Genomic DNA, 15,556 nt, shown 5'->3' on the forward strand with positions numbered 1-15,556 from the left:
GCAGCAGGACTGCAGGAAAAATCACTGCTGGGATGTGACTGAACCCTTGAAATGCTCTGTCTGGGTGTTTCGTGCTGAGGGGGATTATTGGGATGGATGGATGTGGGATTAATGGGATCGTCTGTGTCCAGCTCACAGCCACCCTCAATTGACACTGTTTGGCTTTCTGAAGCAAACTAATGTTTCATGTCTGGCAGAAGGATGCCTGTAAGAAGTTTCAGACCTGAGCATTTGAAGATGGGCCATCTAAATCCATGTTATTTGGAAATAATAAAATGCCATTTGTTTGGCTTGTAATTACTTTATTTTCGTAAGTGAGTGGTCAAAAATTATGAAATATCTCTTTCACTTCACCCAAGCAAAGTTGAGAAGCCCAGAATCCATCCAGTGTGGTCTCCATGCCCCAGTTCCACGGGGTACTGCTGCAAAGTGATCAGACAGTGAACAAAGCTATTGCTTTAATTTGCAACATATTGAATCTCTCAGCCCTTCTGAAAATATGTGCCTTAGCTTCAGTGTCTGTAAACTATGGTAATTAGCTGTAGAAACTAATCTCTCAAGTTTGACATCTTTGGCACCATCCTAAAAGATTACTCAGAGAAAGGAAAAGCCGCTCCAGTGCCCCCACTTGTGACTGGACCCTGCCTACATCTGAGTTCCTGGGAGATGTGTTGCCAACTAACTCCATTCCTTGAGCTTGCATTGCCCTACTAAATGCTCTATTAAATTTGCCAAAGTCTTTCTTTTTCAGCACCTGTAAGATGTGAAAATAGAGAACTTAATCATTAACCTAAATGTTTCTCTGATAATAATTTATTTTCTGCTGAAATCCCCACTCTCTGCGCATTAGATGCCCCACCCAAGATCTGCAGCATTGGTGCCTGAATTTCAAGGTGTGCTAAAGAATGTTGTGAGCTGTGCATCTGGAGTGTTACTGAGAGTTTGGTGATATCTGAGATCCTCTGTCTTGTTTGCATCTTGCTCATGCATGCATTCTGCACAGAAATCTGGCAAATGTTTAGCTGGACTAAATTGAGATGTTGCACCTCATCTGGTGTTTAATGTGAACCATTCACACCTTTGAGACTGGAATTAAGTGTCAGGTTTCAGTCACTGTAATTAGCAGTTGCTTGAAATGACAGTTAAATCCATTTTCTGAGCCAAATATATCACTCAGATACCGAGGAAAGAAAAATAAACACAGATCAGATCAGAATTAGATTTGATAATTTGGAATTATATGTAAAATAAGCTGGAAACTTTGAAGGGCAAGGAGATGTGGAAGTTCATCCCTTTGTATCCACAGATTCTCAATTCTCGGGAGGACAAGAAAGCTGTGTTATAAGCCATGGAATGGCTTTGCTGGCCCTGACTGTCCTGTATAGCTGAATCCTGAGGGAAGATGTGGAGTTTGCAGGGGAGTAACTGCAGGAACATTTTCAGGTGCTTTTAGAAAGGGGTTGTTGCCTTGATATGACTTATGAGGAACTGTGAGAAGCATCTCAGATCAGAATCACAAAACAGGCAATTCCTGAGTGAAGAATGAGGTCTCAAATTAAAGTGTTGTCTTTTTTAAAATTTATTTTTCCCTTTGCAGGATAATCACAGGTTAACTTGTCCCTGAACAACCCCAGCTATAGCAGATTTCACAGGTCTTGGCTATTGCATAGAGTCACAGTGAGATGCAAAACCTCCCTGGAGGTGTTTCAAAGGCACATGACACTTGGGAACATGGTCTAGAGTTGGGCACAGTGATCCTGGGCTATCTGGTGGACCCAGTGATCCTAAAGCTCTTTTCCATTCTCAGTGACTCTGTGATGACCAACACTTAATACCAGGAGGCAACATTGCACCTGAGCATTCACCCCTAACACTGCATTGCTTGACTGCCTCATTTCTCAACTTTAATGTTGCATAAACAACTGTTTTTCTGCCCTGTCCTACATGCTCACACATGCACAGAGGCCTTGCTTCTCCAGTCCCTCCCACACAAGCAAACCTCTCTTGGCTTTACTGGAAATTTTGCCTAACACCTGAAAGGATGGTGTTTTACAGGGTTCCTTGAGGCTGACTGTAATAATGAGGATGTGCCTCCCTTTAGGAGAGCTGCCCACTCTCCTTGGGCTCATACAGTTCGTACACGCTTCTCTGTTCATAAAATCCATGAGACTCACTGATCTGGGCAAGGCAAATATGAGTTGTACCCCTGATGTAATTACTCAGAAAAATTAACTAGCTGTTGATCAGCCAACCAAAATTATTTTGGATTCTGTAACATCAGAGCAACCCCTTTTGCAAGAAATTTCTTGCCCTTTCTCTACCTTGTAAAAATATCTCAAATTCTACTTTTGATTACAAGACTTGGAAAAGTCATGCCAACAGCACTCTGTAATGTTGTAATGAATACAGCACTTACCTTTCTGTTTTGTGAATATCCAGCAACAGCCTTGCTTTTGCCAGCTCAATTCCTGAAAATGTTATTAAAATAATTCTCAAAGAGTGAAAACTGATAGTGGGGTTTTGCATGACTTTGCATGGATTTGGTATTTGAAGGCTCTCACTGGCTCAGGTGTTTTAAATCCTGATTATTTTTTAAAAAGAGAAAAAGAAATCATCATCACAAATAAATAATAATTTGAAATAAAAACAGAGTGTGCGTGTATCTCCTGTGCTCTGAGACCCTTTTGATGAAAAATATTGTCACAAGTAATTAACAGTTAGGGGGCACAGGTGGAGGTGGAAGGAAGTGCACCCAGAATGTTTCAGCCCATCTGAGACTTTCTTCAGCTTAAGGCAGAATTGGTCTTAGTGGTAAAGATCAATAAAACTGTAAGCAATACTAAAAGCATCCATTTCCCCAGAATTTTAACCTAACAACAGAACTGTTCCTAGGCTGAAATTGTACCTACCAAGCATATAGATATCACTATATATTAATTACAATGTATTTGTTAATAGCAGGGAAAAAGCCACTTGGGGAGAAAAGGAGTGATGCCCAACTGGCAGAGCTCCAGGTGTTCCCTCCTGCCCTCTGCACAGACATTGAGCTGAGCAGAAACACCAATTTCCTGCCATTATTAGGCTGCAGGAGGTCCAGCTCCACTCATGCATAGTGAACCTCTTTGCTCAGCCTGTACCAGGAGAGATGGAAGCTCCTTTGTCTTCCTCCTTCATAGCCTGGAGCCAGCAGCTCTGTCTGGATCTCAGTGTTGTTTCAGCATCAGCCTCAAAAGGTGTGTTGCATTTATTTGCCTTTTTAGATTTTTTTTCTTTTATTATGGTTTTTTTTTTTTTTTTTTTTTTTTTTTTTTTAATCTCATAGTCACTGTGCTGTCCAGGAGCCAGATATGGTGGTTTCAGACCTTGGTAATTGATTTGCCCTGGTCATCAGGGTTATATTGCACATCCTCTCCTCTCTCTTGAGCTATTTGAAAGATGATAAAACTTGCAAAAGTATTACCTAATTTTCATGTTTTTGCCATATGAATATTTCCTTGGGTAGTTTGTAAAGGGCTTTTGGCAGATGATTTTTATCATTTGGGTGTTTATACACCCCAGGCTGAGGCAATAAGGTTTGTTCTGAGTGGAATGAAGAGGGAAACTCTGCATGGTCTCATCAAGATGGTACAGGTGTTCTCCCAGAGTTTGACCATAAATGCCTTTGGGAGGTACTCGCAGAGGTTTTGCATGTGTAAACCATAAACCTCCAACAGAGGCATTCCATAGGAATGTATGTGCTGACAAGGGCATTTCCACAAAAGCATTTTACAATGCCAGATCAAAAAGGCCTAAAATTTACCTCCTGCATCCCTTGTAGGTTAGAGTTGGCTGCATGATTTCTGTCCAAGAAAGAAAATAATCAGATATTTGCATTATGTGTATAATAAGAGCTCTGAGATGGCTTTCAGACTACCACAACTTTGAAATTCTCACATTCAGGCTGTAAATGAGTGGCCCTGTCTGACAGTAGCACATTCCCAGTGTGTGAACTCAGAACTGGAAAGGTGTCGTGTGTTTCTTAGGAAACCATCTGACAGCTTGGAACTTTCCCTCCTTTTACAAAGATGACTCAGCTTCCCCTGTGCCCATCTCTGTTCTTCTCCTTTGGTTTCCATATTGCCTTTACCATCTGAACATCTCAGTGCCTTTACGCTGGCATGCCCAGCCGTGCCTGCTCAGCACTTTCCTGAGGGTTTAAGGTCCGTGGTCCTGCAGTTATCACCTGCTGGAGTCCCTTGGCTGGGCCAGGAGGTGTGTGGTGGAGGCCAGGCTGCTGCTAAGGCAAGAAACTGCCATCAAATGGGAGAAGACATCCGTGGAAGATGGTATTAGGCAAAACCCTGGGACTGGCACTGGACATCCTCTGAAGCCACTGGCCAAACTGAATCAATCAGACACATCCAAGAGCTGATCCTGTCCCTCTGCTCAGCCCTCATGGAGGTGCATGAAGGCAAGAATGAAATTAATGAATGAAAATACAGTGGGCATCATCCATGTAAAGTTCTTCCCACGTGGGAGATGGTTGTCTGTCACTCCAAGACAGGGAGGTCGTAGTTCTGGAACTCTGTAATGTGCAGTGAGCATCTGTCAATGCTCCTTTAATTTGTTCCTCCAGAGTGGCCTCAGGCACCATCACCTCAGGGCCTGCCATTGCCTGTGGGACAGACATGGATGTGGGACAGACAAATGCTGCTGGGAGGCACAGGAGGATGAAAACAGATCTCTGTCTCCTGCAATATGAAGAGGTTACCTGTCAGCACTACTAAAGCAGGTTTAATTAGCAGAGTTTGCTTGAAAACTTCTGCAAAGACAAGCTCATTTCTTGTCTGGGAGAAAATTGGCTTTTTCTGCCTCCTCTGTATTATTGGTGTGAAAGTGGAAAAGTTGGCTGAAACCAATAAATGTGTTTTCTGCCTTGCTGAGCAGACTAGACAAGTGTCTGATGGAAGGTCAGCAGAAAGAATAATTTCTTGACTAAGTTATTTTCTCTGCTGGGGGAAAAGATAACTGTGCTACCCAGGAAAGACAAGGAATGATTTCTCTTTGGGTTTGGGCAGATTCAGCAGGATCTCAGCTACCACATAGAGTAACATGCTGGCTCCTGGGAAAGTGGCAAGCTGCTGGCTGGATCCTGGGTGTCCAGGCAGCTCTTCTGGCTGTGCAGGAACATGTCAGGAGTGCATAACAGCACTTCTTCAAGGAGCTCAGCGCTGTGTCTGTGCAGGCTGTGAGCATCAAGTTATTCTCCAAAGCTGCTTGAGGCAGCTTCACTGAGAACTTGTAAGAATTCATTTGGGTTTTTTCCCCAGTTCTACCAGTCTGGCAGAGCCCTCAGGGGATGTGCTATGTTTTATATTGCCTTTCTCAGCCTTGATTTTTCTGCTGCCCATTGTTCTGCTCCTCTCCTATTAAGAGGTTTTGCTGGTATGAGTCAAAAGTTTCACCGCTCCTGCTTGTAACCTGCTCTTTAATACAGTCTGTAGCATCTGGAAGTCTCTCATTACACCAACATCCATGTTGCCTTTGGCTCAGGCTTGGCTGAACCCAGTGCCTACCTGGCATGCAAGACGGTGGTAGCACCTCCCACCCCATCTCAGTGAGCACGCAGAGGGTGCCCAGGCAGCCCCAGAGCTGAGTGTGCAAGGCATTTAGCTAAATGCCAGCAACAAGGGCTAGGCAGGGTGTGTATCACTGCAGAGGATATGTACTGATTGATTATCCCTCTTGTTCTGCCCAGTATCAGTTTGTGCTGCCTGATTTTCTGGCCAAATGTGTAGGGAGTGCACCCAGGTGTCCTGGAGGTTGGGAGGTGCCTTATGGTCTCCTGGTGCCACATTTCCTCTTGCTTTTACTGCTTAAATTTTGTGCCCAATGCCTATATGAATTTAGCACTGGGCTGAAGAGGCACTTGGCTTGGTCCCTTATTTCTGCTCTCTTCTCCAAGCTGGGGTCCCTCCTTCTTGATGGAAATGCCAGTTTTTCCTGCACCAGTGAGGAACCTGGAGCAAACCATGGATGGTGAGTGTGATGCAGACTTTGATCTTCAGCAAAATCATTCCTGTGCCAATCCCACTTGCACATTTGGTGAGATATATCTTTCTTCTGCTTTCATGCTTCCCCAAACCCTACTCCTGCCAGACACCACCACCCAAGGGAGAAAAAAAGGTCTGAGACAGAGCTGGTCTTTGATGGGCACCGTAACCCAGAGTTGTGTGTGGCCAGAAATGTCCCCATGAGGCTCTGATTGCAACACTGCACACTACAACAATGATTTCTTTCTTGGTTTTAGATAACAATCTTGTTGGGGCAGGGCATGAAGGTTTTTCAGCTTGACATGTTACCGACACCTGAGATGCTGTTTGTGAAAAACAACACGATGGTTATGAAACAGAGGAACTAAGTGAAAGCTAACATGCCTGAGAAAGTGAAGGAAAAAGAGGGAATAAACAAGAGTGACAAATAATTTCCCTGTCTCTGGTGAGCCCATGGTCCTGGGCCACAAGCCCCATGAAATTTCTTCAGCTCCTGGCATCTCCTCTGGCTGTTCCCCTGTGCCCTCCTCTTATAGCTCTGCTGTGTTGAGCAGAGCCATCACTCACCCTTTATTCTCCTTTTTAATATCAGCACAACACGTCTCCATATTCCCTTTTCTGGAGATTATATAGCCCCTGGGAGGGATGAGTTTGCTCAGAAGAGTCACCAGCAGGAAACACCTCCTTTGAAAGTCTGAAATTGCACCAACCACTAGGAAACTTTGCTGTTCTGGTTCTAGCTGCCTTCTCCTACTGACACTTGCAGGGCTTCAGACTTTTCTTCCTTTTGCCAAATCCCTACTGTCTCACCATGGAGCCATGACCAATGGAAATAAATCACAATTTTAGGAATTTATTTGAATGTTGCTATGAAACACGGCAGCCAGTGAGAGGCTCTATTTGTGTAGTCACCCACAGAGGAAAGAAGACGTTAGCTTTGCTTTGCTTTGAAAAATAACTCTTTCATGTGTAAAGGGCATTTTGGGTTTGGGTGGAAGGCTGCAGCCACTGAAGGGGAGATGAGCTGCAGTGGGATGTTCACTCAGTCGCACAGCCTAACCAAGTAAATTTGCAAATTTTCCTTGAGGTTGTTTAGTGCGTTGCTCAATGCACGTCACATACTGCTGCCAAATGTTCATCCTGGGCTTAGGACTGGATGCATTGTGGGACAATTAAGTCAAATATTACCCTCTCCTTCTGGGCCACAAGCAAACACGGCTGTGGGGAAAGGCCAGCAGAGGAAGAATGACATCATGAAACCCAAGAGGGAAAGCAAACACCAAGCCAGCACCATGTTCAGGTCAGCCACTGCACCAGGACAGACTTTCCTCTTTGTGACTTTGATTTCTGTGTTCTCTGCTTGCCCAGCAGGCTTTTATTGGGAAAGCTTTCAAGCACAGGTGTGCTGTACACCACAGCTCACTGCTGCAGAAGGATCTGGTCCTCTCTGCTTTTCCAGTCCTGGTGGTGGCAAATGGAGCACAACATGCTCAGCACCCTGCCCTGATGAAGCAAGTTCCTCATGAGCCAGCAAAAGGCCATTTAGCCTCATGAGCCAGCAAAGGCCATTCAGCCATGCTCTGCCTGCAGCCCTGCATGGCCAGGGCTGGTCCTCATGCTGCTCCTGCTGGGGGTGGGCTCAGAGCTGGCCACCAAAGTGTGTCCTTAAAGCAAGGAAGCAACTCATTTCAGGTAGCAAGACTCCTCTCACAACACAGTGGTACTAAAAGAATGGGTGTCTTTTCTTACAGTGGCAAGGAAATTACCCCAACCTGATGTAATTTTTAATATTTTTTTAATCTAAGATGGAAGAGTGCTGGTGCCAGTCCCAGTGCCACAGATACAACCTCCTTGGATGCATGCCATTCCATGCCCAGCTGCTTAAAGCACAAAGGTTTGCTAGTGGGCAGGCTGTACACAGGTAGGCAAACTTGCATGCCCACATCCAGGTGTCTGGGATGCATTCCAACAGGATCACTTGTAGGAATCAGTATTGTATGAAAGTGCTGGTAGGATTGGCCCAAATTTTCCCTGCATTGTCTGCTAGCAGCAAAACCGGGTTTTACTGAGTTCCCTTGCTTGGCCCCCCCAAAGTCAAAGCCAGGGCTGACACCTCACAATGGCTGGTGTGGCTACAAATACACCCACTAACAAATACAGAAGACTGCCCTTCAACCAAAATGGCTACAATTTATTAGGAATACAAAACCTGAACTGGCCAAGACTTGCAGCACTATAAAAGCCGCACTATAAAAAAAATGTAAACCTTCCTGGCACTACAAGTCCCATTGCCTGGAACACTTGGTTTTGCAAAGGACCCTCACAACTGGGAATAAACCCCATAATTTATCAACTTGTTTATTTATTTTTTTTTTGGTAGAAGTAAGTTTCCCATGTTAACAAAAGCAGAATAGTTTTATTTAGTGTTCATCTCACACCTTTGACAGCTGCAGCTGTCAGGCACAGAAGTACAGTATTAAAATAAACTGAACAGAGTTGCTCATTGCAAAAAATCACACTATGCAAACCTGTGGATTGTAACATCAACAGTATAAAATGTAACAAAATTGGAACTTTTAATTTTTTTTAAGCTTTTAAAGATAATAGTCCAGGCTATAAAACTATATAAGCATTGAATAAGAAATGTTAAAGTCAACAAGTCTACAACAGATACATCTTGTAAAAACTCAATAAATTATATATATATTTATAATATCTAGTAACATTTAAAACCATGCACAGTTTTGTACATTTTCTTTTTTCAGTACAGGAAAACTCTTTGCTTCGAGTACTTGGAATGTACACAATTAGCAGACATTTGTAAGAAAATACCAAAAAATTCTTTTTTTTTATTCCAACAAAACAAAAATCTATAGAAATCTACCTTCTCAAACTTCCACTGAAGTAACCTCAAACTATAAATTATTTATTTTAGGATAAGGATTCGGTGGCTCTAAGAAGAAAAAAAATCTTTCAATGAGATGCTATCATCCTGTTATTCTGAAACATTGATATGCAATATGCACCAGAGAAAAATGAAAAGAAAGAATTCAGGATGTAATTTGCTTTGCCTCTTCTGGTAGTACATAAAGAAGTCTTCTGGACAAAAAAAAAAAAAACAACCCACCCACAAAAAATCCTCAGCCCAAACATCTTCCACCGTCAGCTTGATCCATGCTAACATTCTTTAGGTCACTCCTGTGCTTTTACACAGCTATCTGGTGTTGAGGAACAAAACAGCATAGCATTCTAAACACCAAAAATCAGGCATCACTGGCACTTTCCCATGTGTTAGATGCAAAAGAAATATGCAGCTGTAGCAGCTCTCCTGCAAACAGTGTCACTATTTTGCTCACATGGCATTTCTGAAGCCCAAAATACAACAGTACTGGCAAAGGGGAGAGAAAAAAACCTACCCTGCACCATCCAAAGTCAACATTTCACTTTGCTGCATACTTGTTATTAAATCGACCACAAAGAATACCTTCATTTGAAAATAGAAAAATAAACACCCACACCCCCTTAATGCACAGTGGTTAAACTGATGGAAGAATTCTTGGCCCTGTTTTTCTGAAATGCGTAAAAATCATCTCTCTGCTGCTATTTGTTTGGTTTTAACCACTGGTGATGTATTGAAAAATAAACTTACCTTTGCTCACTGCAATCCAGGATAAACTAATATTTTTTTTAATGAATACATATATATATTTATAACATTAAATGTAATTTGTTAAAGGACTGTACATCTATACATTCTTTCAATATTTCCCATAAACACAAAGAAAAAACTTGATTAATATATTTTTTCTCCATTTTAATAAGTTAAAAAAAACACCCTTAAGTTTGGTGAAATTTAAAGTTTACAGTAACGCTATGCTATTTAAACCAATGAACAGATATGTTAATGTCTATAAATAACTTTACAAATATACATGTTAAGGTACAATTTTTAAAACAAAACTGTGAAGATACAAAACAGACAATCAAAAACATCTTTTCTTTTGCCCAGATCAGTATATCCTAGATTGCAATGCTCGTATTTTGAGACTCTCTCTCAGTACTGCTTTACGTTGCATTAGTATTATACATTCTTTTCTTTCAATATATTTATTTATATATATACACGATATATTTATAGATATATACACAGATTCTCTGGAATAAACCTTTTTGATATAAGTTAAAGGCTCTTGCCTACAGGTACCCGTAACTTCTTTCTCCAAGTCACTGCATGTAGATGGAGCCAAACCTCTGGCCATGAGGGGTGCATGGAGGAGCTGCTCCCCCCACTCACCCCTGGCAAGCAAGAACAGGCAAACCCCAAAAATGAGATTTATTCCTTTTTTCCCCCCCAGCTGGCTGGTCTCAAAGGTCAGGGTGTGATGCTCTGCTCCCCAGGGACCCCACAGGTCTCTGCCATCCCTGGGCTCTGCTCCTGCCCTGGCACCGACCCGTCGCTCCCAGCCCCGTGCAAGGGCCAAGGCGCTGACACTTCAGATGACTTGACCATCTCTTTTTCACCATTTTTACTTTCATTTCTCCATGACAAATTTGCATTTTACTTAGCTTTGTTCTCTCTTCTTCCAGAAAGGATTCCTTCTATGTAGCTGGGTAGTATGATCGTGAAGCTATAAAAACGACGACAACAAAAATATAGATATTTTTATAAATATATGAATCCCTGCAGGCAACGTGGCTTTTCAGCTCCACCAAAAAGGTTCATGTACAGATTGCATAAGCGAAGAATTTCCACATTCTTGACACTTTTTTTTTGTTATTTTTTAAAGGAAGTTTTCTTTTTCTCTTTTCTTCGTATTGCAGGCACAGAACGGTTACTGTGGCACTCGGAACGCGGAGGCTGGGAGGTCAGCATCCCCCAGGTTCAACATTCTCCTTAGTAAAGGAAAAATCCCTAACAAAATGGAAAGTAAACAAAAAAAAACCAACCAACCAAACAAACAAACAAAAAATCATCTAGGATAGATCATCTTGGCAAGAGATTAGTTCCTTCAGGCCAAACAGTGCTTCTTGACTTTTCATACAGCAATAGGGGGAAAAAAAAATTAAAAAAAAAAAAAAAAATTGACGGAAAAAAAAAGTGTCTTTTTTTTTCTTTTTTTTTCTTTTTACCCTGAACAGCTTGTCAACAACACAAATCTCCAGGCACCATCACATAGTTCCACTGGAAGATCCTTCAGTACGGTTTCACGCTCGGCGCCCTGCACTCGTGCCTCCACGGGCACAATGCCCACCCGCCCGTCTGTCCGTCTGTCTGTCCACGTGCCCGGGGGTGCTCACGTCCGGATGACGCCGTTGCAGGGCTGGTGCTTGGGCAGGCAGGGCTCATCAGGCAGCAGATCATGTGCAAAGACCGAGTCATCCCCTGAGGAGCAGGTGCTGTGGGTGTCCTGCCCGGCCGGTGAGTACTGCTCGAAGGGCACTGAGAGGTCCAGGTACTCCTGCCAGGGTGACAGACATCAGTGCTGGGGGTCCCCCATGCCAGGGACCAAGTGACCCCCTCCCAAACCCATCACACCACACTCACATCGGTGGATGTCACAGTGAGGACCCTGTCCAGGTCTTCCACCAGCTGCTTGAAGGTGGGTCGCTGCGAGGGGACGGCATGCCAGCACTCCCGCATGATCATGTACCTGCACATGGGGACATGGCACAGTCACATGTGGCCAAGTGACACCCACCCACCTGCCCACCCATCTCCAAATCACTGAAGGAACAGCTGTGGCCAATGCAGCTTCAGCCACGGCCAACTGGGGGGAAGAGGAGGGTTTTGTGGAGCCATGGTCCTCATCACTGATCATCTGATGGTTTTGTGGAGCCATGGTCCTCATTACTGAACATCTGATGGTTTTGTGGAGCCATGATCCTCATTAGTGATCATCTGACACATGACCGTGCCCCCAGAGCAGGAGGAGGACCTGTCCTGAAGGTGACACACCAGAGCTACACCCCAGGTGCCACCTGCCCAGTGAAGGGAGGTGCTGCATGTCACTCAGCAGCCTTGGGCTGAGGAAAGTCTACCTGGAGATGGCCACACCATTTCCCAGTGGGGATGTCCCAACAGCCCAGAACCCAGAGCCCAGTGGGGTGTATTTGGCCTCAGAGGGAATGGGGAGTGCAGCAGGGTCAGCCCCCAGCACACACTCACAAATCATGGGTGCAGTTTGCAGGTTTGTCCATCCGATGGCCTTCCTTCAAGAGCTTGAAGAGTTCCTCAACAGGAATTCCTGGGTATGGAGACCCTCCCAAAGTGAAGATCTCCCATAGTAGCACTCCAAAAGACCAGCTGGAAACCACAGAAAGATCTTTAAAATTCAATGAGGTTTTTTTTCCAAGCCCCCCCATATCCCATCCCCCTTGCTTGGCTTTATTTCTGTGCAGCCATGCATAGCTAACAAAGTCATCAATAGCATGACTAATTGCCTAGGCCATTTTTACTAGTTACTTGGAGATCTCTGCTGATCCAACTCAATAGCAAAGAAATCCCAGGCACCAAGTCTGAAATTGAAATGAGCATTTAATCAGATAGGTGACAGCCCATCTATCACCGCCAGCTCTTTGTTAGGTCTTCCACCAGCTCCACTGAATGGAACAAATCAAATTATTCATGCACGGCTTCACTGAATTGCAGGCTTGGAACCACAGGCCACTAATTGTGCAAGCTGATACCAAAACTTGCTTGTTACAACACCCATTTCACTGGCCAAGCCGGGGGAAAAATACCCCAACAAAAATCAGCAGAGCACTTATGTTACACACTTCAGTCCTGCAGCTGTGCTCTGGTTAAAAGTCCTTTTTTCAAAACTATCTTTTGCCTTCTTCATTTTCTTTCTAAAAACAGGGATTATCTGTCTCTGTTTCGCTTTCATGCATACTCACTCTCCCATTCTCTAGCTTTGATTTATCTGTCATGCCCTCTGCAGCATTACCTAAGCAAGGAAAGTATGATTTAAGATCAATAAAAGTCAAAATATCTGAAAAATACAGAAATAGAAAGGATTTGTTTGTCCAGTTGTGAGCGGTGAGCTCTGGGGAGAAGGCAGGCTAGCTACAAAAATGCTATTATTGATCAAATATTAAAATAAAAAGCTAGTGTATATGTGGAGCTGCTTCAGCCCTTGCAAAATTCAGATGTGTTACTGATTTACATGTAAGGAGTGCTCTGCTGTTTGGTTACTGTGCAGAGGCACTAAAACAGATGAGACAGGATTAGAAAAAATAAAATAAATGAAATGACAAAATTAATCTGAGACTATATTTGTTGAATATTCTTTGATCAATTTTAACAAGAGAGAGAATATTTCAAGCTCATTCCACATACTTGACTGAAGTGTAACAGTCTGGGGCAAAGTGTGGAGGATGCTGAGGGTAATTTTTTTTCTCATGAGGTTTTTTTGGCACAGTATTTTTCAACTGCTGGATGAATCACCTCATCTATAAAGTGGACGAAATACCTGTCCGCTTTCCAGTAATTTTTCAGCAGCTCCCTAGAGACCCTCAGATGAAAGCAACCAGCTAACAGCAAAATAAAACCACGTGCGTGAAGATGCAGCTTGGAATAAATTCCTGCACTTTTGCATTCCCAGGCACTCCAGCAGAGAACGAGCCCTGGTCATACTTAGCAGTACTTTTGTCTGTAAGATACTATAGGTGTTGATTTCCCTGTTGTATTTTTTTTTTTTTTAAAGTGAGGGTTTGCTTACACATCGCTCTGGTGAGTGTAGACCCGGTCAAACAAGGCCTCTGGAGCCATCCATTTCACAGGCAGCCGACCCTGTAATTAGGAAGACAATGGGAACATCCCATCAGCATATTCCCCCAGCCACAATGGCACCATCTGAATCTTCTTTTCTAATCCAGTTTGAAACATTTTCATTAACAACCACATCTGCCTTCCCGGTCACTGGGCAAAGCAGCAGTGGCCATATAAACAGATTAGAGCATTTGATCCCCTGGATCTTCACTGACAATCTCTGCAGTGAATGCTCTCTGTAGAGGACTGTATTTCACTGCCAAGGCAGGTTTAGCATATCAGTGCATCTAAAGCTTTGCATGGGAACAGCATCCAGGGCTCACAGATGCAGCGAACTCTGTGGCAGAGCATGGGACAACACTTTCCATCTCTTTGTCTGGAAAGTAGAGTTGACTCCAAGTCCAAACCCAGTTTAGGCTCAGCTTGAAGGGAAACTTCCAAAGAGTGAAGGCAAGGGCCAGGTCCTCTAAGAAACAAATCCTGATCCTGCTGGAAGCTAAAGGAGGAGGTCAGATCCCATCCTACATAAGGGTCAGAAACACAGATTGCCATGTGAGAAATACAAGATGAGAAAGGCTAGATTAATCATAATTCTCTGGGGCTTTTTGTTTGGTCCCTGGAGGGAGACAGAAAGTACTGTTTTTTGTTTGAACCATGATTTGGATATGGAGGAATTTTGTCCTCTCCTCACCCACTGTGGGAGACAACTAGAGATGAGACACAGGCAGGGTATACAAATGGGATTATGCTCTCAGTTGTTCCACACAGCTCAAACAGAGAAAAATCCATCTGATCTGTGATTAAAATTCCCAAGAATTGTTATTAATTTATGATTAAGAAATCCTGGCAATTAAGGAAGATTTCTGATATGCTATTGAAGTGTATCAGGATGGACATGGTAGACTTCAAACGATTGCTTGGACATTTAAACCCCTTGCAATCCCAGGACCCGCAGGTTCTGCACTGCCCTTAATCTTCCCCTGCCATCTCCTCACTCTGTCCTAGTCAGGGTTTTCCCTCAGGGCTCAACATCTGCTGCAGGCTCTGAACCAAGACACAGGGCTTCTTCTCTCAGCCCTTCACTTGTAAATTAATCTCTACAGAAAATATAAACAGCTCCAGGCCTCAGCCCTTGTCTGAGACCATCTTCTCACACTTGGCAGTGGAGTCAAGAAGCTCAGATGCAAAAAAGAGAGAAATACATGAAAGACAGGTAGATCCAGGTATACAAGAAATGACATTCCTCTGTCAAGGGCTCTGGTGAGACAGAAGTTAGCTCCTTGGGTCATTTATGAACAGTAGTGGAGCAGACTGGAAAGGGCTCCATTCCTGTTTGGGAGAAACCTGAGTTTCTCTTAGTCTAAAGCATCCTCGTCAGAGCTGAGACCTCACAACCAGCTGCTAGCAGGACCAGGATCTGTCAGGATAAAAACAGATGGTGGATAGACTCCTGGGACCAGCCTATCTACAGTCCCTCACCAGGTGAAGTCCTTGTCAGATTTCTTCCTCCTAAGCCCCTCTAGGAAGGGAGATGTGGGACAAGGGCCTGTTGCTGCAGGGATGACCGAGCCCCCTGCCAGAAGGAGAACTGTGTGTACTTGGCAGCTCTGTACTTACATTGGTGGTTTTCTTGTAATAGTCAATGTTGTGAACGTCTCTAGCGAGGCCAAAATCAGCAATTTTCATCACATTATCTTCAGTGACTAACACGTTCCTGGCTGCCAAGTCGCGATGAATGCACTGTGAAAGGTGA

At 43.7% G+C, this 15,556-nt stretch overlaps 1 protein-coding gene across 2 annotated transcripts in view; it reads right to left on the reverse strand.

The window, feature by feature from the left end:
- Window positions 1-8,428: 8,428 nt before the first annotated feature.
- FGFR3 (fibroblast growth factor receptor 3) overlaps window positions 8,429-15,556 on the reverse strand; it is a 54,782-nt gene continuing 47,654 nt past the window's right edge. For both annotated transcript variants that reach the window (XM_058024305.1, XM_058024306.1), the window contains exons 13-17: window positions 15,421-15,543; window positions 13,754-13,824; window positions 12,199-12,336; window positions 11,578-11,683; window positions 8,429-11,491 (exon numbers count right to left, since the gene is read on the reverse strand). In XM_058024305.1, the coding sequence (XP_057880288.1) occupies window positions 11,327-11,491; window positions 11,578-11,683; window positions 12,199-12,336; window positions 13,754-13,824; window positions 15,421-15,543 (603 nt within the window). In that variant the 3' untranslated portion in view covers window positions 8,429-11,326. The remainder of the gene's footprint in view (window positions 11,492-11,577; window positions 11,684-12,198; window positions 12,337-13,753; window positions 13,825-15,420; window positions 15,544-15,556) is intronic.

This window comes from Melospiza georgiana, chromosome 5 (assembly GCF_028018845.1).
Source record: "Melospiza georgiana isolate bMelGeo1 chromosome 5, bMelGeo1.pri, whole genome shotgun sequence".
In the NCBI taxonomy this organism is placed as follows: domain Eukaryota; kingdom Metazoa; phylum Chordata; class Aves; order Passeriformes; family Passerellidae; genus Melospiza; species Melospiza georgiana.